Below are 26885 nucleotides of genomic sequence, written 5' to 3'. Positions count from 1 at the left end.
CTACTTCAGAAGATATAATTGCTCTTAACAAAGTTTTGGAGAGACAAGGCACAATGAGTTGCAGCAGCAGGAGTGGCACCTGAGAATAATTCTGCGCTTTGCTTCTTGTTGTGTTTGTATCCGCTAATCTACAGAGAAATAACTGCTTTTCAGAGCCTGCTCACTGCAAAAGGAACATCCTGCGGCATGGTAGCCTTTCTCAATAGGTAAGGCGACATGCTTTCATTACAGTCAAGCTTAACTTTACCTACTCATACCTATCAAGATGAGTAGCAAATGTTTATATACAGTAGAAGCATTGCCTTGATCATTTTCTTTTATCATTGCAGGTTATCCATCAGCTCACATCTTTAACAGGCCTTTAGGGACAGGAAGATTTTTGAACTAACACAAAACCCTAAAATTCCTCCTTTTGTCATAAAGAAAAGGAAGGAAAATAGAATTTATACTAGATCTCTATGGTATCTTGACACCTACCTCCTGTCGCTTTGCACAGTCTTTTGTACCATTTCTGGTACTGGCACGGAAACTGCAAACAAGAAGAAATAAAAATAATTTGTTTTCTTACCTTTTTTTTTCCTCCCCTCAAAACAGAAATGTGTCAAACTAGAAAAAAGACCAAAAGACTGATGGCATTGTATAAGGAAACATTTTAGCCCGAGTGGCAAATTTGCAGAACAATACCATTGTGGGAAGCTCAACTCATAGTATATGTTAGTCATCAATAAATGCAATACATGTCAAAAAGAAGGGGAAAAAAGGTGCCTATATATTTCATAAACCGGTAGCTGTACACTCTAAGCCCCTGATATTTAAAAGTAAGCACTATGAATCGGGCTTCACTGTCTGCTGCAGAGCCATTGGAGATAAACATACAGCAAATATTATGAAAATAACTTTCAATCCCTGCCTTTAGAGTAAAAAAATACAACTAAAATATATTAATTTAAATTCTTATGCCAGCACATGCTGGCACAACTTTTTTTGGCATAACAGTTTTTCAGGTGTAATTAACTGGGATGTTGTAAGTATTTTACTATTGATTTCTCTGGGCTTTGCATCATGCTCTAAATGTGTTTGAGAGGAGTGAGACAGTTGTGGGACAACTGCAAGAGTTACTGGAAGAGAAAAATATTTGTCCAAGAACTGCTAACATTGTTTGCTGGACTCCAAGTGTGCTACACCTACGAGCTGTAAGATGCACTTCTCATCATTTCACGGTGATGAAATGGGAGTAAGTCAGATGCAAATACGCAGTGCCTGTAGTTGTCACTTGCCCTCCTAACACTGAAATAACACATTTGTTGATCCTCTGAAAGCTGGGGTAGCGTTTGCCTCAGAGCACAGTAGACATCCTTCTGCATTCCACAAGATGAATATTTTTTTTGTCTAGCTTTTAGTTTTCTTTTCTATTTAACAAAAATTGCGTCAATAAAGAAGGAGAAAACATCCTTTCATGTTCTCTACTGGATTATTCTTCCGCTCCTAAATTCTAACACAAGCTTCTTCTGGCTTACTCCGTACAAGGATATCCATCCAAATTGAGAACATAAAGGTTACTGACATCCTGTAATTTGCTGTGATAACATAAACCAGACTTTCTAGCAGCAAACTGAGCATAATTTGAATAAGAATCAGCAACTTATTGTGTACCATTTCCTACTCACATGCCAACAGAAGCTGTAGATTCACTATAAAAATGCTTGAGAATGTAAAAAATAAGATCTGAAAGTGAGAGTTAATACAATTTTTCCCTAGCAGCACGTAGGCACTCCTCTCTGCAACAAAACATTATACCACAAACTGGCTGCTGCTGTGATTTCCTCAATACTTAATATTGTCAGGACTGAATGAACACAAGTGCTGCCAAATTAAAAACCTAGCACCGAGAAACACTGACCAGGGTGTTACATAAATAATTTAATGATGAGAAACCCAGTGTTTCTAGGAGATGTAGGAAGTAGTAAGTCACCAAAAAATCCAGGGCTGAGACTCATGATCAAATGGGCAGAACTTGATAGGTTATTGCAAGTTGAGTGAGAGGCAGTGGCTGGTGTGGCTGTACTCTCAAAGCAGATAAACCCTGGGTATGATGCCTTAACTATCTTTTGCTGTAGGTTAAAATAAGTTGAATTATCCCATATTGCTGTGGGTCAAGAACATGTCAACATACCATTACCAAGGCTGAGCCATCCCAGTGACAGTAAACAAAATTTGCACTTAGTGCAAGACGGGCCATTTCACTCATGGTTAGAGTCTCCACTTCTTTCTCCAATGAGAAGACTGTCATGAGAAGTTCCTCGTTACAGACCTTGACATTTTGAACTATTAGAGATTGCTTCCTCCGTATTTAAGAGGTCACAGATATAGTAATGGGGAGGGCACAGAATTTACATTTCCTGATCTGTGTATTTTGTTCCTGACACAAGAAACACTGAATCTCATTACCAAACTGGAAGATACTTTGGGGGAAATAATGCCCTTTAGAAATCTGTCAGAAAACCTCATGAAAACAAACAAACAAACAAAAATTACTTTGTAAACCAACTGTGGTGCTAATTGGTGCTCTGTTTACTGCACATCTAAGTATATCTTTGCTTATGAATAATATATTTTGCTAAGCAAAATATGGCCACTGATACTTGAGGGAAGATAAGGCATTTTAGCCTGAGTAATCTCTGATTAACAGGAGACAAGATTAAATCACATGTTGTTGAACTGCATCTTTTACTTGTGAGCCCAATAAGCAAAAAGTGTAGATATAGAAGCACTGGTAAATAATATTTTGGGCTTCCAAAAGCACTAGAAATGTGGACGTTTTCAGGAATATGTGAGGAGCTGTGACGTGATTTGGGCTTCTGTCTCCTTTCATAAAAAAAAAAAAAGTCTCTGAATTCACTACATTCAGCAGATCAGGAAAGTAGGCGAGAACAGAAAGAAGTTCTACATTCAGGTCAGGCAGAATTTTAGTCATCTGAAACTCTTGTACCCTAACTCCCAGATCACTGTGCAAATCTCTCCTGGAAACCTCCACTTCTTCAATAGAAGAAAATAAAACTACAACAGAAAAGGTGAACCTAAGACTTTTCTATTGAAGAACCCATGAGAATCTTCTCGTTACAACTCCAAACAGAGGAAAAAATACATGTATATCCATGAATATAATCTTTTTCCCAATAGCTCCCCCACAGAGGTCTGTGATGCTTGATGTTTTGTAGCGAAGCAGCCCCTATTAGAAATGGCAAATGATGTTCTGTCTTACCTGCCTGCTCTTGGCCTTGTGGTTTAACCCCTCTTATAGATAGGCTGTAAGACACCAAAAAAAAAACCCCAAACAAAAAAAAAACCCATGAAAAAAAGACAAAGAAATTAAATCCCCCCGAAGAACGGCTGCTCTTTCCTGAGAAGAGACGAGGTCTGGGAGGCAGCCCGGTGGGCAGGCACAGCACAAAGCACTCAGGGCCCTGATGAGCTGAGTGGGGATGGCTGGTAGAAAAACAGAGCCATAGGCTGTCTGCGAACATCACCTACTTTCTCCTTCAACATACATCGGCCTCTGTTAAGTGTTGAGACTCAAATCTTGTGTTTGTGCTTCAGGCAAAGACCGTGAAATTTTAGCATTCTGCATGAGTAAAGTCTGTCACTTCTGAACTTAAATTTTACTAAGGATCTAATTAAATCAGCTTATCAGGGGCAGGAGTGAGAGAAATGGAAGCAAAAGCCTTTTCAATGCGTCACATAAGACGCAGCTGTATGATAGCTCTCAGCTGATCTGTGTCTACATGGTGACATGGTAATTATTAATGACACCAGTGATAATAGCCAGCCCTGCAATGCAAAAGTTTGGCTGACTTAAGCTTACCCTGCCGCTGGAAAATGCTGCTATGACTGTTACATAAGATTACTGCTATTTTTTGCTCCTCACCATACCTCCAAACATCATTCCTAAGGCTGTGACTTTTTTTTGTTTGTTTGTTTCTCTGGCACAACCCTGCCTCTAACCATATCCACTTCAGCTGCATTTGCTTAAGCAGTGAATGCATGAAGTCATAGTGAAGAGTTCGTGAGAAATACCAGTCTTTCAGGCTTTGTTTTTATCCCGAAGAAGGACAAAAAGTTGAAAAAATCAGAATTTGTGTAAACAAAATACATTCAAGTTTAAGTAAGCTCAACGTTAAACTATATTTCCCTACAGTAGCACACTGCCTCACAGAGTTGTAGGTATGTGTAACTGCAGTTTGCACCATAAATCACACCATGTGGTAGGCTACATCTCCCTTGGGACACCCAGCATTGTGAAATTCCCATGATGTAGCAGACAGCTTGATCAGAAGGATATCCAGACACATGATGGGAAACACTATCCTTCAAAGAATACCATGGAACTGAATTGAGCACTGAGATACGTTTCTCATGAGGTGCTGGGTCATGAGCAAGACGTGTCAGTTCAGACTGAAGAGTTGTGAAAGAGTATTTTGATGCAGTTCAATAAAATAAAAAGCTCATTCTTAGATTGAAATCAGCCAAAGCAAAATACTTTGTTCCGAATTTTCAAGGGTCACAATTTTCCTACAGGAAACTTTAGTGTTGCAGACATTCCTATTGGGGAAATCAGGCAACGAATAATTGAGTAATAATGTGATCCAAACTTACAAAACACAATAATTCAACCAGTGATGAATATTTTCTTCTATAGAGTCTTCTAAAAATAAAAAGTTGAGCACTTAAGTAAAGTATTGCCAGATCAGTTTATAGCAATTAACCACCTCATTGTACTTCATTTTTGGTGAATTCTGGAATGCATAAGAAGGGTCTAGTAATTTCCATTAGTAATCTGAGGGCTTTTTTCAACCAAATTTGGAAAGCAAGATAAAATCCTGAATTATTCATTTGTCTCTATTCCAATTGTCCATATTCTGGAAGTATCTACTGGTCCTAATGAAAATGGAAAACTAGCTTTTATGATTCTGCATGAATGCATCCTGATGCACAGTTCCTGCATAGCTTGGAATGGGAGAGGCAGTCCGCTTTTGTACACAGGAAGAATTATTGCATCCTTTTTACCAACCAGGGTAAACACAGCACAAGCGATCAACCTTGTTTGCCCAAGGCCATGCAGGACACCTGCAGCAGAACCAGGTACAGATCCCAGCTCTCCTGCCTTTACATTCAGTTTTTCAACCTGAAGGTAAGCAAAGATGGCTCAGAAGTAATCAGCTTGTTGCTGAAAAATACGACGGGCAGGCTTCTTTTCCTTCAGGTTCAACTGAAGCCACTGAGACCATCAGTTTAAGGAGCCACCTTGCTCTCGTGACAGAGGATAGAGGGAAGTTCTGATCTGCAAGATGGCTCAGTTGGACATAAGATAAAGCGGGAGGCATTCTCATTGAATAATCACGATTCAATGGTTAGTACACAAAAACACCACTGACATTGCCCTCAGTCACCACGGGATGCTGAGAATCTGCAGAATCCTTTTTTCCAGTCTTACCAAGCAGTGGTGGTCTATCACTTCTGATAGCGGAGAGTCTTCATCTAGGTACATCCGTGGTGCTCTGCTGCACAACAGAATCCCTCCCTTGTCCACCTCACATCTACGGCCAATCCATTGGCCTGGATCTGATGCCATGTCACAAAGCAAGTCTGAAAACTGAAGAAAAAGATCTCCTGCCCTTACTTATTGTAAAGCGTCTGCAGCAGTTTTAGAGCTCATCAGCCACTAGACATCTTCTTTGCCCATCATATAGGTTTTTTTTACAAAGCCAACCACCAATGATCAGTGTGGGAAAAAAATTGCTTTCCTGTCCCTTTAGAGAATGTTCTTGGGACAAATAAACCAGGATACTCAACGTTCTTTGAAATCACTTAGATTTTTAGTTGTAGTTAGTCATTTGTCTTTGGGTTGGTACACTCACTGATTTCTATTTTTACTTTTTAGGAGACCTTGAGACTAATAAAAAGCCATGAGTAAAAGCCTGAAGGAACAGGCTGGCAATCTCCTTTGTGCAGACAATGGGATATATAGCATGAACCATGTTTCTGAATCCTTTGGCAGAGGGAGTCCAGAGTCTCATCTACTTTCTGTGGCCTCTCAAAGTCCTTTCAGTCGGAGCACTGCAGTTACTCACGAATGGTAAGAAAATACCTGTCACTGCATTCAGACAAAGAAAAAAACCTTCAAGGAAATGGAGCCTCCCATCTGTCAGGGAAGTTGCCAGAAGTGCCTGAGCAACAGAAGGACATCAAAGAAAGGGCAGTAGTGGTTTTCGGGAGTAAAGGCGCAGAGTGAGGCGGAAGGACCATTTTTTCATTTTAGGATGACTCACAGCCGAGGAGACGCAGTGACACACCTTCTCAGCGTTAGAAGTCAAAGTTTAGAACTAGTTTAATTGAAATTAGCTCATTTCCCAGATGAGTAATGCATCAGCCTGATTCTCCATTGCCTGATGACTTGCACAGCCATTTACAGCAGGGCACAATGGGGGTAAGATGCTACAATGGGACTGAACTGTAAATGACACAACATGAAGGGCAATAAAGAGTTTGGCCCCAGATGTGGGAAGTACAGAGGTAACTTCCATTACATTTAATTAGTACTATCACCATTAATTTCCTGTGCATAGACAGCAGAAGACATCCTTTTGATTTCAAATTAATTAACACATAATGATTAATCTGATAGGGTACATCTTTTCAGACAAGAGTGTCCTCTTGATCACAGTTTGGGTGCCAGCACCACTCATCATCTGTGTGTTTTAATTTCTAACTGCTCTCCAGAAGCAAATTTAGCTCTGCAAATCTGTCGATGGAATGAATGACTGGCTGGTTTCCATGTTCTGTGTGTTTTGTTCATTTGATAACACACTGAGAACATCTTGGAAATATCTTTTTTTTTTTCTTCTCCCCCTCCCCTCCAAGGAGGTTTCAAGGTAGGAATTGAGGGCTCTGCATCAGCGAGAAATTTACAGAAGCTTTCTACTACTGAATGCAAGAAGTGAAAAGTTTCTAAAAATTGAAAAACACATAAACAGTTTATGGCAGGTTCCCAGACAGATTTGTCTCACTTCGGTTGCCAGCATTTAACAGACCCATTCTCCTTGCCACCAACTAGAGTAAAGTGTGTTTGTTTCACTGAAATAGGATCTTGAACTTCATCAGCTTCACACCGTATTCCTCACGCTGTATGATACCTACTGGATAGCGCTGTTAATATTACTCTTCGCTTTCCATTTGTCAAGTGATTACTCAATCACACTTGGTTAATATTTATCCACTTTCTTTCGACGTTTATGAATGCAAACATCTCCATATCCAGGTGCACCAATACTTGAGTAGACAGCGCATGGTTAGCTTTAATATTGAGAAATATGCAACTAAACTTGTAGTTATACAGGTATGAATTAGGAGGCAGCAGCAGCAAATCTCAGATACTTTGACTTAAGGCAGCCGTTAAATTCCCAAGACATTCCATTTCCATACAGAAAAGTATTTGAGCATATTTATGGTGACCAGGCTGTTTCAGTGTGACAGCAGAACACTAAGTATGCTTTTGCAATAAAGAACAGAGAAAAAAAAATAAAATGCTTTTCTCAGATCCTATGAGAAGTTTTTCCAATATCAACTCTATGAACTCATATATATATAGTTTCTGAATCAATTACTGCATTTAATTAACCATAAAAAAAAGAAGAATATTGGAGAAAACCAAAGAAGAAGTTCCTTCATACTATTACTGCGGAGTCATTTATGTGGTACAGTTGTGTTTGGCATTCTGACTTAGCTACACTTTTATGGCAACTCCATTAAGGAGAAAGCTCATGGTATATATCTACCCATCTCTGCTCCAGTAAACAAGAAGAGAGATGAAGCTAGGACAGTGCCTTCAAGCAGGAACAATCATAATTTCTGGTCCGTAGTATTCGCTCTTTTCAGTTGCCATTTACTGAGACAAACCACTGCTTGAAGATCGAGGACTCTTGTTTTCTGTTTGTCTTACTAGAAGAAAAAGGAGATGACAAAAATCTTTTCAGTCTTCAAATTTAGTCCCTGACTTTGGGCAGCTAACTGAAGCTGAGGTCCCCTTTTCCTGCCCATCAACCTGAGACTCGTTAAGCACACTGAAATCCTAGCTACTGTAGGAAGATACTCATTTATTTTGTCTCTTCAGCATGCCTGCCATTTGCATTGAAAGAAATGAAGGACGCTCAGTTTGATATTCAAAGCACCCCTGGAACACCCATGTGAAAACTCACAAGTGAAGTGACTCCAGGGAATGAAGCTTTTCTGGAAGAGCACCAGGTTGTGAAACCTTGTAATAATACTTCAAGCCTTCTCATATGTTAATATAAATTTGGGTAGGTTTCTATCTGTGTGAAGCCTTTGGTAAAATCCCTGCTTGAAGGCCACGATATCAACTTGTACTGCTCTTTTCAAAGTAGAAGTCCTAGGGCTGGTTGAGACAATCAGTGTTGCTCACTGTGAATAATGGAATTGGAAGCTGATGGTGCGTCATGCTGCATTTTAATTCACAATGTGAGCTCACTCTTAATTGAGAAGAAACATAAGAGATAACACTAAATAACAATGGCTAAAGATGTTTCCATTTTAAACAGCATAAGACTGTGCTGAAAAGGGAGAGAAAGAGCTGTATTTTAAGCCTCCCAGATACATAAGGGGAAGCACATAAATTCAGTGCATACGTTGTCACAAGCAAGGAAACAAAACAACAGTGAAAATAGTAACAGCAGCGATAATTTTGCGTTACGCTCAGTTTGAGTCTGGTCCTTTTGCTAAAAAACATACCCTGGCTGGACTACAGAGACAGTCTATGAAGCTATGAAAAGATCAAAGCTTTTTGAATCTGGAATTAAGCTCTTTTAACTGGAATTAAAACCAGAAATTAAAAAAAAAAAAATATTATTTCCTACAACATATACAACAGATCAGAAGGGGGGGGGGGGGGGGGGAAAGTTTTCTAAAATTTTTAACCACTACAATGAAAAAAACTGATAAGCTCCAACCTGTATGGCTTGATCCAGCTGTTTATATAATGGAATAGTTGCAGGCTGGTGCATCTGCGCCTCTGCTCTGCCACAGACTCAAAGTCTGAATAACCGGAGGACAAGAACTGGTGTTCTTGGCTTGGCTTTCCACCCCCATTATTTATTTCTTTTTCAAAGATAACAGGAAGGGCAAGGAAAGGCTCTTTGCCAAGAAGTGGTGTTTAAGTTGACAGTTTGGACTGATCGTTTTTTGCTAAGCCTCTGCGTAAAGGGAAAGCAGAAATCAGGACTAGTCTAGTTTTTAACAATGGGAACTCTAGAAAAAGACAGGATGGGAAAGAGAGGGTGGAGGAGTGAGGGCAGTGATAACTGAAACAGGGAAAAAAAAAAAAAAGAAAAAAAAATCCAGAAGTTGCTTTGGTTGCCTCCATTTCCAAGAAATATGTTGCTGTCCCTTTAACTCCGTATCCCTCTTTGGCATATGTACCAGGGAAGGATTACACTTTACTAAGGAAGTAATGCAAACTTGTCTTCATTTGGTTACCATGGATATGGCACTATGTGAGACAAAGCCTCCCATTTGCATTGCAAACAACCAGGAGCAGTGAAGGACACCCAACTTGATATTCTGGCCACAGATTGTCCCAGGTTCTTCCTCGTGACTGATCACAAGTAAAACAACCACCAGTTTTGGGTCTGCACTTGGTACCAAGAGAACAAGGGTAAGGGATGTTGCATTTCAGATGAAGAAGGAAGAGGCAGAATCACACACATCTGCAGCACAAATGCCATTTCTTCTGCTACCTGGTGTGAAATAGCTAACGGATAGGTATGGCGATCATTTAGCTTTCCAGCTTTTCCCCCCTGGGGTACTAGAGCTGAATCAATATGTTGGTAATCTGGAATAAGTGATTTCCACAAACACTGGAATGGAATAGGAAGCGGCCAAGCTTTATGATTGCTGGGCTTTTATGCAACAGTTTTTATCTAGCTGAGTGTCCTCTTCATTCTGCAGAAGTACTATATAAAGTACCTTAATTTTATACAAAATCCAGTTAAATGAGCAAGATGAACAGTCCCCTAAGCAGACCTAGTGGGAACCAGCACAGTACAGTTAGTAGCAAAGAGGGAAATTGTCTTGTTTCCCTAAAACAAATTGCAGATGATTGTTTGTCTATTAGATTGCTAGATTGTCAGTAATTCTTTTTTATTGCTTTAAGCTCTGCCAGATATATAGTCACACATCATTTTTATTTCAACTGACATGGAACACAAATGGTATGACCCTGCTTCTATGGACAGAAATGGCCAAATTGCCACCGGTTTGAGTGAAAAAAGAACCGGATCCCAAGTAGTTAGCCCACATCCATGAATTGAGGGTTTTCTTTCCAAGGGATCTTAGGCACAGATTAACCAGAACAGTAGATCAGACATTTGGCAAAAACATTGTTTCCTCCCTTAGCACTGGACTAGGCCAGTCCCTGATGGGGCCAGGGCAACTACATCATTCCAGGATACTCTTCTTTGCTCCCCACTTCAGGAGAGTGGCCCGCAGCTGGTCACAGGACACCAGCACCACCTAAGCAGCTTTCCTTTGATAAGAAAGGTGCATCCAGATCTCCCTCTGTCCTTACACCAGCGTTCTCTGTGGGTATGGAGGAATAATTAGGACCACCAACCCTTCCGTTGCTCACCAAAGGGTCCAAAAAATTATAGTTTTGCACCAGTATAATCCCACTCACATCAGTGGATTTGTTTCCTGCTTGTCTGCGAGCGAGAGAAGCATCAGTCCCAGATGTGTTTGCCTCTTCCCTTTCTTCTAAAGCAAGCAGCTGACACCATGCCTAGCCCCCGAACGCATTTTCTGACACTGTGCCCATGGGGAGCTCAAGCCCACTGCCGTCATGCCCCTGAGCAAACATCATGAGCAAAGAACCGGGAGCTTTGCAGGAGGGTTAAGTTCCCTCTTTGCTCTGCTGTCCCACCTTAGCACCTTCCTTGAACTCTCGTTCAGACCCCATAGTGGCACGGTAATATGCTCCCTTGACACCAGTTTTAGAGGCGCACAGCAGCATCACCAGACCAAGACCTTCACAAACCCTGAGGATTATTTCAGACATTTCCAGCAGCCCTAATGCAAGTTAATTACCGACTTATTTGCTAGGGGACAGAATCTGCTAGGTGCTTCAGGAAATGTTCTGCTGAGGAGAGCGACAGGGAAAGGGGCAAGTGTTAAACACAGAAATACCACCCCAGCCCTGTGGTGCCTGTGTAAGCACCACCAGACTTATATGCATACATTTCAGTCTTTTCCTACCCTTTCGGAGCACCCAGCAATGAAATATAGCCCTGCGTCTACTCTTTCCTCCTCCCTCCCCGCACCAGCCCACAAAGCAGGTCAAGAAGGGAGAGGGAGGAGGGTGAGACTTGAAATGGGAGCAAATACCTGGACCAGGAGCTCTCTCTGCGTGCCTCCGACAGCTCTCCAAGGCTTCCCGGTCCTCAGCCTCCCCTTGCAGTGGTGCAGAACGGGGACGTGTTGCCCATGGGCTGCTCTTAGTGCTCTTCCACATGCACCCCACTGCAGCAACAGGAAAGCATGGAAAACGCCGGTGCCCGCCTGTCCTATCAGGCCAAAGCAGATGCAAACCCTGACCATTACATAGGTCTCCTTGAAAGCAGAACTTAGCATTTCATTTACTTTTAGTCCCAGCCTCCTGCCCTGTAGGATCCTTCCCTTCCTCTGCAACAAAATTGATTACAAACAGTTTTCTTGGCATTTCTTTAAGAAATTAGTGCACCAGCCAGTAAAGATGCAGTGAGGCAGGCGGGATGGTAAGTCTCGTGAATGACAAAATGACTCAGAGTGCATAATCTATGAAAAGCACTGTCCTCGCTAATGTCTGAAAATAAATTTGGGCTCATTCCTCCAATCAATAGGTCTGTTCCCTCTGCATGTTCAGTCCTCTGTTTATTTTAGTAAAAAACTTTTTGTTGCTTTAATTCTATTAATTCTGCACAACGACAAGAGGGATGGGAAAAGCAGCATTCCCTTCCTCCTCACATCAGCACGACCGCAAATTCTATATGGTAACACTGAAACTATAAATGGTAGATATCCTGCTATTTCCACTGGTTTCAAGGGAGTTACAGACAGATATCCCAGAAGAGGTAAATGGCCTGCTATTTTTATTTTCAGCATTGTCAGAGCCAGGAATAACTCACCCTGACTCTTACGGACAAGGATAAATTTGCAGAACTGGAATTTAGAACATTTTTTTTTTTGCTCTTGATAAAACTAGGATCTTTAAGTCATAAAGGATATAGCAATAGTTAAGCGTATTGCCCCTTGTCATTCTTACAGGGCTCTTTTCAAAGCATAGCATCAGTGCAAACTATTTTTATATCCGTTGCTATTTATAACAATACAGTTCAAGTGGAATCTGGTTCTCACCAACCTTTATATCCCTACCCCACCCTCACATATGAGCTCAGACTTCTTATTTGATGACAACAGTTCAAAAAACCAGTGCTGATTATGGGATGGGAAAGCATTTCACTAGCATCTCATGTAATGTCCTAACGTGAAGCAGCAGACACTGATTCTGCTGGCTTGTAGCTAGTCATACCCGATTTTGCCATAATTTTGGAACAGATTTGGTTAGCTTTAGGTTTAGTTCACAAGCAGCCTGGCTGACTTCAGTCAGAAGCTAACATGTTTGGTATGTGTCAGCATAGAAGGAAAGAAATTAGATAAGGCTGACCTGATCTTAAAGGTCTTTTCCGACCTAAATGATTCTATGATTTTATGATTCCTATCTCAGATCAGAGATACTACATGTTCACCAGAATTTCTCTAACAACTGTTTAATGATAATTAATCCCCTCTTCCTCTCTTCAGTGCAAAGTTTCAACTGATTTTCCTTTCATATGGAAGTAGACAGGTTTTGCCCCAGATTACTCCTGATTTAACTGGCAGTCACTTTAGGTCTAGTTCTGAGACCACAAAAGTAAATTGAAAATTACCTGCTGAGAATGTGGTTCAGGCTTCATCCCCACCAAACTCTGCTAGCCACCATGAACATTAATTTCCCCCTCTGTGAACTGGCACAGGAAACCCTGAGGGCAAACATTTTACTTTTCTGTGTTGGTAAGAGTATGCTTTGCATACCAGGGGCGGGCGGGGGGGGGGGGACGGACAACAGTAAGTATGTGTAATCTTTTGTGCTGTAGGCCAGATTTTATGTCCTTTAGTCAAACAGAGATGTCATTTAAACAATTGCTAATCCTATCTCTATGTCTGAGAAAACAAAGAGTATAGTTGATAAGTCAATAACTTAATCTGACTTTATATGGACCAGTAAAACTACATGGCTCAATATCTTAGATAGTGGTATCATTAGACACTGTATATTTAATTACTCAGTGACATAAGCTTCAAGCTTTAGCTGCTGGAAATGGCATTGTCCCATGCACATGGAATAATATAGTATGAGACACAGTCCTGCTATGATAGACACTCCTTCCTTCTCTGCTAAATGCCTTTTCATGCAGTGGAACAGCAGAAAAGGAATTTTGTCCCCCAAAGATACTCCCCTTGGCATCACCCTTCTGCCAGCACTGCTTGTCTGGGGTAGGCTTACAATACAAAGCAGCTTTGATAAAGAATAAGGGAAAGTAAACAAGGCTTACCTTGGCCAGCATGGGTACCACAGAGCATGCTCTAATGTTCCTTCAGAAGCCAGAGAATGGATGGGTGAGACTCCAGCAGCTCTCCCATCTCAGCTCAACAGCTCTGAAAACCTCTTGCAGCTTTCCCGTTCCTAAAGGAGAGAGGACAAACATTTGCCTAACCTGGGCTGATATTTTCATAATCGCCACCCGTTCACGCCAAAAAGAAACCTGTTTTTTCAAATGCGCTTTGTCTACTCTGTGTCACGTAAGTGTTTCCAAGAATAGACGTGTTCAGGAAGTTTTGTATTGTTGAGCTTTTTCTTAAAGTGGTGTGGGAAGTTGACGTGGCGCAGATTTTAGGGCCGGCAAGACCTGTTGTGTTGATACCACAAGGGTATGAGAGTCATACATTAGCGCAAAGCACTCTGGGCAGTCCTGTGGGGTGAGGCAGACACAGGCTGGGAAGAGGTCCCAACAACACCCAAAACTGGACTGCCTTAACGTGGTCAGTCCACACCATCTTCTACAGGTGTGAAGGTTCAGATGTCCGCAAGAAGCCAGCCTGCCCAATTGTCAGACAGGTGCTGGGGGGAGACCACAGAGTTCATCAGAGCGATAAAAATTCCTGGTGCCTTCGCGACTCACGGAAATGGCACAAAGCACTCTCAAACATCAATCCCAAGAACAAACAAGACTCTTAAAACAAACAGGGGAGCTAACAAAAACAAACTCAGCACTTGAAAACTAATGAAAATAATGCCACAGCCAAAGCCTACAAAGCTGCTCTCATCAGACTTGAAAAAAAATAAATAAACAGCCTGACAAACAACAAATCCAACCTTGCAAATCTACTCTCAGCAGCACAATGTTCCCGCACACGCGGCTGCTGCAGAGTGTGCTGTTTCAGTGGGGGGACAAGGACACTTTCTATAGCTCCAGTCCACTGGAGTCCACACGAGTATCACCCAGGGCAAATTTCGTATCCTCAGCTTGGCTCTGCCTCTGACTTCCACTAAGTATTTTGGGCAAGTAATTTGATTTCTCTGTCTCTACACTGCACCCCTTGTAAAATAAGGATTCTAGCAACCCGGCACAAGTATATTAAGGTACGCACACCACTTTACACATTAATATTATATACCCCCTATGGCCATCTAAAGTCAGTCCTCACTGTGGATGAAACAATCACATGCTATAAACTCAGAAAGCAACACTCGTGAGGGAAAGGAAGCCCTCAAGCAGCCTTTTGACCAGGAATCCTGACCAGAAAAGTCTGCATAATGTGTCCCTCCATGCCTATTGAAAGCTCAAAGTTCATGCTGGACAGGCTTCATGAAATAACCAGATCATGAAACTGTAGTCAAGTAGGTCAACTAAACCAATACTTGGACTAGAAAAAACAAGATCAGGAAAAAACCTAGGAATCCAGTCTGGATCTCTGTAAGTGTAATTTATCCTTCCACCTTTCTTCCTCCCAATCTTCTCCTACACTTTTTGGCTTCCCACCTCATCAGTGAAGAAGTCCAAACCACAAACCACTTCACATGTGACTTCGGTCCATTTGCTACCCCTCCTCACTCATGCTTGAGGATAGATGTACAGAACTGGACACAATATATGCACAACAGAGCTGCTCTGATCTCCATCAAACTCCTGGTGCACAGCGCTAACTAGTTTGCACTATTGCACTTATTTAGCAGAGATAAACAAGTTTAACAGCACTAGTTGATATTGGTGCAAGATGCAGCGAGATGCCCAGCAGAGCCTGCAGGGATGTCTCTACTCACAAAGTTGTGTTGCATGATTCTATGATGTTCATACAGCAAACTCACCCTCACAAAATTTATTTTCCCCAGTGAAATCCCAGCCTTTTTAAGAGGGAAAAGGTCACATAGCCTGGATTAGCAATTTATCTGCACTTGTCCTCCCTTTATTTCCAGAGCATTCAGTGGACCATTATACTAAATAGATGAAGTGAGAAAAATCAAATTAAAGAGGCCACCAGAATTAAACCAGCTTCTTTTCCACAGCTTTTTAACTGGCAGACGCTGTATCCCAATGTCTTTGCAACAGCCAGTATGATGCAATTTATCATTACCACAAACAAGATTTATTCACCATACAGAAAAATCCTTTCATGATGATTTTCATCAGGACTCAGAAACTGGATTTCAAAGACAACATCCAGTGTGTAACTGCTGGGTCAGATGGTATTCTCAGTTTTCTCTCTAAATTTTCCACATATACAAAATCCTTTGATTTTGTTTAGATTTCTGATTTTCCCACCATTCTTACTTAATATTTCCCTCTTTTTTGCCAAAAACTACCAACTCAATTTTTACAAACTCTTTTGAACCCACTGAATGTTTCTATTTTAGTAATATCAAACCAACTAGTTTTATTGTTATCATTAAATTTGAAAATACGTATATTAACAAACTCCATTTCTATGTAAAAAAACCCTTTTTCTCTGTAAAGAAAAAAAAGTCTTATGATGAAAATGTTACAATGGCACATTTTGAACACGTCCAGAAGAAAAGCTATCCTAAGCAGTTTTGGGTCAAGAGCTGGTCAAGATGAACTATTTCTATAAGATGTTCTATAAAATGTTCCATAAAATGTTCTCGTTTTGGCAGACCAACATTTTTAATGAGTAAAAAAATCAAAAAATGTTCTAAGCAACTTTATCTCTAATTCCTTTCCCTGTTCCTCCCTCAGTCTCAAATTACTTTGAGACCCATGTCCTTTTAAAAGACACGTCTGTCTTTTAGGAACAAGTGTTTTAAGTTCCTGAGAGACGCAGTATGATGAATATGGTTGCCAAGGGGCGATGAGCTGCTCCTCAGGTTTGCAGGCAAACATTGTGCATTTGGTGGGAAACCACAGTGCAGTCATGTCCTTCTCTCCACGTAGCCTTTCACTTTCCATAAAGAAAACCTTGGCTGGGATTTCAGAGTGGATACACTTTGTTGTGGCCCTCGATAGAGGATGAAAGGCACATACTTGTCACCTCAGCTCTGTACGGGCCCCAAGAGGGGACTATCCCAAAGAGCAGGTACTAAAATGTTGCTCATTCGTTACTGGGGGGATTTAGTCTCACCCATTCCAAAAGATGTGGGATTGCACTGACAAAGCTGAGGTTCTATTTTTGGTAGACAGAGTGGATTTGCACAAACACCCCAAGAGCCAAACTTCCCTCCTGACCTCACTGTGACCCACTGAATCCAGAGCAACTGTCCAGAGTTTACACTCAGAAGCAGCAAAGCGCGTGCTTAGAATTAAGGACAGCTTTCGCTGTTTTCTGACTTATGCTTGAAATTAAGGAAGCTGGACTCAGCCCTTCAGCAGTAGATTTTCTGTCAACTTTTCTGCAATAATCTTTTAAATTTTCCTTCCCCATCTCCTTAAAAAAAAATAATAAAAAAAATCAAATAGCTCAGCTTCTTCCTCAGAGATTTACAGCCACAGACGCCTTCTGTACAAATAAAATCTAAAAGTTTGGTTGATGACCTGTGACACTGAAGTGAAACTATTCCTCTCAGAGCTATTTCTAGAATACTAGGCAAAAAAAAAAAAAGATAACATTTTTCAACAGGACAGTCATTAATAAAGAGCTATTTGCATGTGTGCCTGTGTCTGCTTTTCTATGGATGCATATGGAAAGTGTACAAAATTAGAAGTAAGTGCTGAAAGTATATTTTTCCAGCATTCTCTGTGAAGTTAGCCAGAAACATGACAAAGAACAAATTTGGATGGAGAAACAACTAATATGTGCTCTCTTGCAACCCACAGCGCAAAAAGCTCATTCTGGGCTCTTGCCATGTCTTTTCTGTCCCCTTTTTGTCACACGGGAGACTCCAAGTCAGAGTGCTAAAGACAATTTGGGAACACAGCACATAAATGACAGGGCCTGTCCCATCCTATGACTGCACGCTCCCTAGAGACATATGGTTGGAAAGTTTCCGAAGAACTTACTTTCCCCAGTGAAAAATGGGTTTATGTTGAAATTGAGATTCTTATGAGAATGAAGCTTTCGCAAGCTGGGTCATTTTTTTAGTGTCTTTTTTTTTTTTTAATTGTTTTTAAACAAACACATACAGAAAGAAACTCCAGTGTTTTCACAATCCCATCTTCCCACTCTCCTATTGTGTTACCACCGGCAAACACTGCTCACCAACTACAAAAAGTGGGTAAGGCCCCCCCCCTTTTTTCTTTATTATCTTCAGAACTTTGTCAATAACAAAAGTGTGCGTACACTTGTATAGAAAACAGTTAGGTGGTGTCTAGAAAATGGTACTGTGACTTTAAGGGAACATTTTCAAAACTGCCATAATCTAGGAAATCTATATGGCCATAATTTTCTATTTCTCCATGCCTGCATACAGATTAATACACTGTCTACGCAAAGTCTGTTGGTTGTTATCATTCACTAAGTGCCCTTTATGGGAGGAGATAGAAAAGGAGATAGACAATTACGTATTATGTAACTATGATTCAGATCATAAACCTTTTGGATCGTAGAGAAAGTTTAGAAAGACAGACTCTATTAGTAAGTGCAGAATGACAATCTTCTTCCAAATCAAATCCATCTTCCATACAGAAAGGAGTAAAATGATTCTACTCTCACTTACATGATCTAATTTTATCCTTCCTAGGGGGTCTGTTCATTATTTTTACAGAAAGGATGCTGCAGGAATGGCTGCCACAGTCAAAATGCTTTATATAAGAACAAATATTTTGGCGTCACTCTGTCTTTTCTTTAATATTTCAGCATTTGCGACATCCTCCCTAATATTCCTTGGGCCTATATCTTTTTGGTACTGAAGAGAGCTGACAATCTTCTAATATGGAAATATTCCAGTTCCCCTTAGAAGATCACTGCAATAAAATACACTGAGAAAGCAGAGCAACAGCACTTGGACACAAATGTTTATGAAGAGACCTGGATAATATGTGATTAATTGAACAGACGTGCAAATTTCCACCAGCAGAGGTCATTTTCACTCTATAAGGAGCTCCTAAAAAGCTCTGTCTTTTTATCTAAGGGACTATCTTAAAAACAGTCCCAATACCCTGGGTATTCTTCATCAAAGCAAGTAATGTGGGGTGGGATATAGAGAATGTTAAAAAGCTTAAGCAAATGCTCTTAATTTGATCAAACAAATTCAGTCTGTGCTGTGAAATATCAACAAACCCCCTGCCTTCACATTTCTTGTGCATATGGGATTGGCCAGTTTAAGCAACCCTGATGGTCTGAATATTTTTCCTGAGCAATTATATTTGTCTGCCTATGCCTAAAAACTTGCCTATGCGACACTAAAACTTCATAGAAGTTTCGGTAAAAATGAAGCGGGCAAATGGGAGCCATCTGTTTTCTCCCTTCTCTTCCTCGTGTCTACCAGCATCATCTGTGACTCCCTCCCCAGAAGGCCAAATCCCTCCCTCACATACACAGCCCCAGTGGCACGGCTGTCGTTGAGGGGTGTCTCTGACAAATTAGCTGTGTGTACAAGGACGTGCAAATGCGTGCCATTCACACGAAGATCAAACTTTGAACTAATACATACCAACATCTGAGTTTCAGGAAGGGGGGTGCATTTTAGGTTGTTAGCTTTAGCAAAGGTAAGCACTGTTATTCAGAAAAGGAACCTGGAATTAGAAAAAAATAATAATAAAAATTACAAATTAAGAAATACTTGTTAGGCACAGTAATGGCAAGAACGTGAGAAAGCACTAAACTGTTGTACTGTAACAAATTAAAAATAGAAACAACGGGAAACAGGAAATTTGATAAAATGTGCAATTGTCCAAAATGAACATTGTAAGTAACACAATGATTCAGAAAATGAGTAGACGTGTATGAGAGGAGAGTTGATAGTAAATAACCATCATACAATCTTACTGGGAAACACGCCCATGCTGGACATCAGGGAGTTTTGATTTTTGGGGTTGTCTTGGCATCTTATGGGTGGTAAGATGCTTAGGAATCTTCCCTTTACATTGCCTCACTGACATTAAAAACACCTCCACTCACTGGCCAAACACCTCTTTACCGTTTAATTTTTTACTTTGCTGAAACTACAAGTTTCCACCATAAATATCTGGTGCTGCCTGCTGAAGAAACACAGTACAAAAGCAGTACTGTTTAACATTTTCACAGAGCTTATCATCTGTAATGTTCCATGATATTTTCGCCACCCTAACAGGGGCCAGGATCCCACTGCACTAGACACTGTGTAAATGTTATAAGCACGTACTATCTTCTAAGTACGTAGAAATAATTTCTAAATCATTGCATTGCAAAGAACATAATTTTATAGTTCCTTTGGAGTTATAGAACATTTTTCTAGCAAGATATATGAATTTCTTGAACTGACAGATCAACTGTTGCTGTCTTTCACACTCAGCATTTTGGTGAACTTTCTACCCCAAAACTTACTGTGGGACTAGGTGATGCATGTGAAACTGCAGAGATGGTGCTATTTTGTCTGTCTGGTGTTTTGAGACGACCAATATGTGTTGACCTGTTATAAATCAGTCCCAGGACTGAAAGTAAATTCCAAACTGGCCTGTGGACAGGCTGGTGTCTTGCACAGTAACATGCTCAGCAAAGTTGGGCTTGAGTTTGATCCAAAGCTCCTGAAAGACAGTGGGAAAACTTTGAATTAGGCCTAGCAACAAAGATAGGAAGGGACAGGTTTCCTTTATAAGTGCCAGGAGGACTGTTATTAGGGGCAACAGGAAAGAGGGAGGAAAGGATGTGAAATATCCCTTTTAAGTCTGAAAACACTGCTCGGCAATCACTATACAGGAATTAACGCTTGGCAGAGCAATAATATCCCTATTTCTCCTTGGTTTACACCAAGGACCAAAAGGGGAGTTGAAGGAGATTAATTACTTTGCCTGCTAATCAATGCGAAGACATATTTTTCTGCTCCTCCATCTCATAATTTTTATTTCATCTAGTTTGGGTTTTTTTAGGGTTGCCAGATGTCCCAGTTTCACTGGGACAATCCTGGTTTTTGAAGGTACATCCCATCTGCTCTTGAAAATATTTCTGTTCAGTGCTCTCTTGTTGATTGTGTGCTTTTAGAGCAGCCAGCCAGCAAAGGACTGCAGGAGAGAGGCTGATAAATTATTATCAAACTATAAAAAGCTGCCCATATTTCCCCAACGCTAAAAAAATTAATTCGGCAGGGAGACTTTTTTGCAAAATGTAAATGGTCACCGTGGCACACAAGAAATTATGATTACAAGTCCCACTGCTGCTCAGAGATCACCCCTTAATGTGCATACATTTCAAACTGGGAGCGGTGCTTCTGCCCTTCCTGGGCTGCCTGAGAGCCCATCATAGAAGAAGCCCTGGACTTTTTGATAGTGCAGATCCTCTAAAATGGGATCTGTGGGGGAGGACATTGCAGGAAAACCTCACACCAAGAGCTGGACTTGGAGGCAGCAGCAGTGCACGTGGCCATCGAGAAGACCCATGCTGCATCCCTGACCCAGAGAAGTCCCCCAAGGAAGTAGCAAGGGAAGAAGTCTACAGCTTAATTAGCCCAAAGTATCTAGAGAAAGTGAAGGCTTACTCCTACATTTTCAGGTCCAAATTCATTTCACAGCTGCTAGCTCCCACGAATATATCATGATTAGAATGAATGTATCATGATATTATTCCTAAAGCTCCAACTACTGGAGTCATGTGAACCTTTAAGAATCAAAGCTGTTCATTATGTGCGTTTGTGGTCCTCTTTACAAAAAAAAGCTTGCAAAAATCAACTGTGAAAGCACAAATGAAAAGTGTGCCAAGTCAGTTATTTTCCATTCCTTTTCATGGTGTTCTTCTGAGGCTTGACTCATGTTTTCTGAATGCTTGCGGAGAACAGGAGAAGATCAAGAAAAAGAGAAAGCAATGACACCTCAAATGGGAGGTCATCTTCCGCCAATCTGGTGCCATGTTTGCAAACAAATCCCATCACAATATCTCCCCTGCATTTCCTCAGACTTAACCACATTCACACAACCACCTCACTTTGTTCCAGCAAATGTCTCATCAAAAACTGCCTTTGTCAAAAAAAGATTACAAAGGACTTGACAACATCTACACCGCAGGTTGCACTGAAAGTAGAGGCATAAAACTTCCAGAAGGTAAGAAGCATAACTGCTTCCCTTTTCTCCCCCAAAGTATGGGGAATTAGAGGGGAAGAGAGATCTGTATTTTTCACTTATCTGTCAATACAAACACATATTTGAGGTCTTTAAGAAATAGAAATATGGTAAATATATTTCAGCTAGTACATCTAAAGTACTGTTTGTATCTTTATAAACTAGACCAGTACAAACCTTTTCTTGTAAATAACAGCGTACTGGAGTACCAAGTTTGTGGTGAGAGAGAGGGCTTATCAACTGATAGAGTTCAAATAGGGGAAAGTGGAATACCAGAAATAAATAAATAAATAAAATCAGTCTTACTTACATGAAATGTAAAAGGAAGTTTTAATCCATGAAACTCAGACATCTAGAATGGGATTTGTTTGTCCCAATGACCCACCGTACCTGGACCCAGGCTCACTAGCTCAGGCACAGAAATACGCACTCCAGACAGCTGGAGTGAGATAGCATGCATCCTACTCCTAACGCTCTCATACAGATAGAGGAACACCTGTTTATAAAGAGTTTGGAAAGCAACCATAACTGCCCAATACTTATGGAACATAGCAAACCTGGATATTAAGTACTAAGAACATAATTACCTTTGAGCACACCTGAATCATAAGGTACTAATACTGTCTAGGACTGGTAACTTCACCTGAAATACTTATTCGGAACAGAAGTACAGCAATGAGACTATGATTGTCTTGTTTTCTTGTGGGATAAAAAATTTGGCGGAACAACAACTTTATTTTTTTTCCTCTGCATTTCCAATTGACAGGAGAAACTCTAGAAATGCTCATCCTGCCTTTCCAGCTCTGCCTTCAACATTCAGCTGTCTCACCATCCAGCAAAGTCCTTCTGCTTCCTCTTCCTCAGGATAAATGTCTTGCCTCCAAACACAAGCTCACTGGAGCAGAAAATTCCTTTTTTCTTGCATGTCAATGTCCAACTTAGAAGCAGGTGCTTTGATAACTGTCTCCATCCTGCTGCAAGGCTCTTTTAAGCACAGCGCGTGACACCTCCACATCTCCTATGGCACTGTAGTGGCCCATCCTGGCCATGCCTGAGCATGACCCGCACACCCCTCTCTGGCAGGAGGTTTGGGGAAGAAAACTCCGAGCTTGTGTTAAATGAGGTACCTGTTACAGCATTGCTGTGTCAACGTGGGGTCCTTGCATAGATGCCATGCTTTTAGTGAAGCACACAACAGGCTGGTTGCAAGCTCACGTATCACAAAGCACTGAACTTAGATTAAAAAAATGAAGCACATTGGTTGGCAAACATGAGTACCAGCAGTTTCTAACAAATGAACTCAAACTCTGCAACCGTGTGCAACCTACCTAAACTTGCTCTGTCCGTTCTGATGGCATAAATAGGACATAGGTTTGACTGGTAGCAGAAGTAAGGAAAGCACTTGAGAGAAGGTTCAGAGATCACGATTCCCTAATACTACAGCAGACATTTCATACTGGCATGCTTTTTAAAACTAAAACTCCACCTGTAAAACACACATTTTTTTTGCATGCAAGGTGCTATTTGCAGAGGTGGAGAGATATACCTCAAAGGTCACAAGACAGGTAATTACTCCTCAGTATCTTAATTGACCCAGTCTGTGCATTCAGCTGACCACAGTACTTGCCTGTATTGTGTGTATAATATTAGACCTATATAATCTGCAATATAAGGAAGTTATAAAGTTTATTGCCAAATGCCTGTAGAGGAGTCAAAACATCTCTACCACTTACCAGCAAGCCCCTCAATAATTCATATAGCAATGCCAGCAATAGCGGTGCCACCGTTTACACAAAAGATTTGCAGAAAGTCTTTCTGGCTGTTATATCCTATGTTTTCAGTAAGGATGCCAGTCATTTTTCATTTGACATTTGTTCTATCTGTGTTAAAAAGACGTTAAATTAAATTTTAAAGCTGCACAGATAGACTTCTAGGTGCATGGAGTGGAGCAGCGCAAACAAAGCCTCTTGTCATTTTTCACTTGTCTCCACATGGTGACTTTGTTGCTTTCATCAAGGACGGGAAAGGCACTTTCACTCAATAAACAATCTCAAGCGTTACCCTTAAGTTAAATTTTCTGCAAAAAACCTACACTTGGTGTTTGCATAAAGCTACTTTGGTTTTGGGGTCCCTCAGACCTCTCTTCTCCTACTAGGTGAAGAGCAATGAACAAGTATGAATAAATCTTATAGTCCAGGTGTACTGAATCCGCCACTTCCAGGATACATCCAATTCACGCAGTGTTTACCACAAAGGCTGTCTGCGTACATGTACCATATCTGATGTTCCCCAAATACTGCCCACTTACTGAGCAGTGTGTGTGCAAGTATTTCTGTCCAGGAAATGTGCTAGGCTCACTCTTGTTATAAAATGCAGCTTTCATAGTTCGATTAGTTTCCTCTATACCCCACATCAGTTCGGCACTTCACTGCATGGTTTGACACGGAATTTAAATATCAAAGTAAATGCATTTTATACCAGAACTATTGTCATCACTTAGTCCAACCTGGATACAGAGAGATCAAGCAAAGTGTGGCCACTCATTAATTCCAGAGACCAAAGAGGTTAAACTCAGTAGACCTCTAAACTACAGGCAACCGCTCAAAAAAACAGTGCATCACTAGAGTATTGTATGTTCTATGAGCGGGTTAAAAAGCAATCGAAAAAGATCCAAAGACAATTCTGCCTCTAGGATGAATTAATTCAGAGTAGGGAAAACAATGCTGTTAAATAAGAAATGACACAAACTTTTATTTGAACTTGAAACAAATCAGATCACAGACCTTTGGGGAAGTGTAAAAGATTGTATTTGATTGTTTTCTACTTCTTACCCTTATTTTCTATAATTGTGATCAAGACAGGAAGGGCCAGCGCTGCAATACAAAAGAAGAAAACATTATTAAAAGTGTTCTCACTGTGACAGGCTAAAGCATCAAAAACATTGTGAAATGCCTTTATTAAATATGTAAAGCTATTGTAAATACATGCTTAAGTGCTTTATTGTGCTTGAAATGCAGACTTTTATTTCTCAGACAAGATGAAACAGAATAAAGAAAGAGAGAAAGAGGAGTTGCTTTAAGTCCTACGTTGCACATCTGGTACTACAGAAGCCTTACAGCAAAGGGTTTTGGCAGAGCCAAGCACGAGGCCTGGCTGCTCATGGTCCCATATGCAGCAACCCAGCACAACAGAGTAAAGAGAGATAAGGTGACCATCACCCCAGCTTGGACCTCTTGCTTTCCACAGCCAAATAATTCAGCAGGCAGGAGGCAGGGAGAAGGGCAAAGCAGCCCAAACTGCAGTGCTCGACTCTGTGCCTTTCCTTCCTTGCTCTCTAAAAAATGCTAACAATGGTCATGTTGCTGGCCTCATAGAAGTTGCATCTTCAGGGAAGCACAGGAGACCGCTACAAGGGCTTTCTCAGGTGGCATGCCTTGGGTCAGCCTTTGCCCTTGGGCTCCCATGCTCTCACATGGCCCCACATGGCTTGGAGACTCCTCTGACACAGCTCAGCCCCCGCCATTGGTTCCTGCACGCAGGGAACAAATCACTGGTCAATCACCCATGCCTTTTTTGTCTTTTGCAAAACAGCCTCAGCTGGGAACCTGAGCACAGAACGATATTTGATAACTGCCCCCAAACGTTTGCTGGGAAGTTGCTTATCTAGATCCACCAAGTCGATTTCCCGCTTGGTTATCCAGCTGGATAATGTCTACACGCAGGGAAATATTGCATCTCAGCAGAATGATATTGTATTTTGTCTCACAGATAAGATTACATATGGGATTTCCAAAATTGTTATAGATCGGTATTTTAAGTGATTGCACAGCAGCTCCATGTCTGCTATGTGCCTCAGTAGCAGATAGGATACTTCCTAGTCCTAAACACAAAACAAGCCTCCTGTGTTTTAATTCAAAAAGGCAGCGGAGCCTTAAAGCCTGCAAGCATAGATAGACCCACTGGCACCTATTTGCTTCAGAAGCTGGACAAGAAATCTTTATCCAAGGTTAACCTACCTACTTGAAGCGTATGGAGATTATACATAACCCTTGGCCAGTTGCACTTATATTTGCAATAGTTTTAATACACATCACCGCCATTATAACAGCTCCTGAGCAGTCCCCAGTCTCTAATGGATTTATCTTTATGCACTATATTTTTCTTAGATGGATGGAGAACAAAGTCTCAAGAGAAACTAAGTGACCTGCTTCAGACCACCTGGGAAGCCTGGAGCAGGTCAAGACTTGGCATATCCTCCTTCTCAGGCCCATCATCTCCCCTTTCTAAAGGAAGGGAAGAGAGTCTATTTTCAGAGGATCGGAAATAAAATCTATACAAGAGCAAATTGCCCAGAGCTGACCATCCCTAATATGAATATTTGTATGAATACTTTTGCATAACACGTCCTGTTCTGGGACGATATTACACCCCTTTGGCTTGTCTCTGCTTCAGGTTTGGAATACTTAGCAGTGATGAAAATTTGGGTCATTTCTGCCTACAAACTAGATTTTACATGGGCACATCACTAACAGTATGGGAGCTCCCTCATCATTGCTATGGACAGATGAGGCTGTGCAAGCTTTGGCGTTACACACATAAACCACTCGTTTAGTACAAAGTGGATATATTTTCTCCAAGGCAAATAAAACCATTTTAACTTCTGCCTATGACTTCACGGGAGATTTGAAGAATCAAGCAAACTCATTAAGGCAATTAAATGATCTTTAAAAAGTGAATCAGCTAAGCTCTGGCTTCCTGGATTTTAAGGGAGGGAGGCAACACCAGAATTCTCTAATCTAATCATGACTTGAAAGTAAATAAAATGAGAGAAACTGAAATAGTTGCTGACTCTCACAGGAAGAAACATAGGAACAGCGGCAGATAAGCACCGTGTCACTTCAGGGACAGAAGGATTATGTTTTTCTGCTTCTACATAATTGTCTCTACCTGGACAGATTTCCAATTGTGTCATCCATGCCAAGGGGAGCATTACTAGATTAATTACTGTCGCCTACAAGGTAGTCAGTGACCGTAGTACGTAAACAT

At 40.9% G+C, this 26885-nt stretch overlaps 1 protein-coding gene across 9 annotated transcripts in view; it reads right to left on the bottom strand.

The window, feature by feature from the left end:
- Positions 1-13916, bottom strand: part of ITPRID1 (ITPR interacting domain containing 1) — a 49483-nt gene extending 35567 nt beyond the window's left edge. For 5 of the 9 annotated variants that reach the window (XM_054193175.1, XM_054193177.1, XM_054193183.1 and 2 more), the window contains exons 1-3: positions 13695-13916; positions 11449-11583; positions 478-529 (exon numbers count right to left, since the gene is read on the bottom strand). In XM_054193175.1, the coding sequence (XP_054049150.1) occupies positions 478-529; positions 11449-11583; positions 13695-13722 (215 nt within the window). In that variant the 5' untranslated portion in view covers positions 13723-13916. Of the gene's footprint in view, positions 1-477; positions 530-11448; positions 11628-13694 lie in introns of those variants that run through there. The other 4 variants (XM_054193178.1, XM_054193179.1, XM_054193180.1 and 1 more) reach the window with 4 other exon arrangements.
- Between the last annotated feature and the right edge of the window lie 12969 nt (positions 13917-26885).

This window comes from Rissa tridactyla, chromosome 2 (assembly GCF_028500815.1).
Source record: "Rissa tridactyla isolate bRisTri1 chromosome 2, bRisTri1.patW.cur.20221130, whole genome shotgun sequence".
Lineage (NCBI taxonomy): Eukaryota > Metazoa > Chordata > Aves > Charadriiformes > Laridae > Rissa > Rissa tridactyla.
The sequence above is the reverse complement of the archived record's forward strand: the minus strand, read 5'-3'. Positions and strand labels throughout refer to the sequence as shown.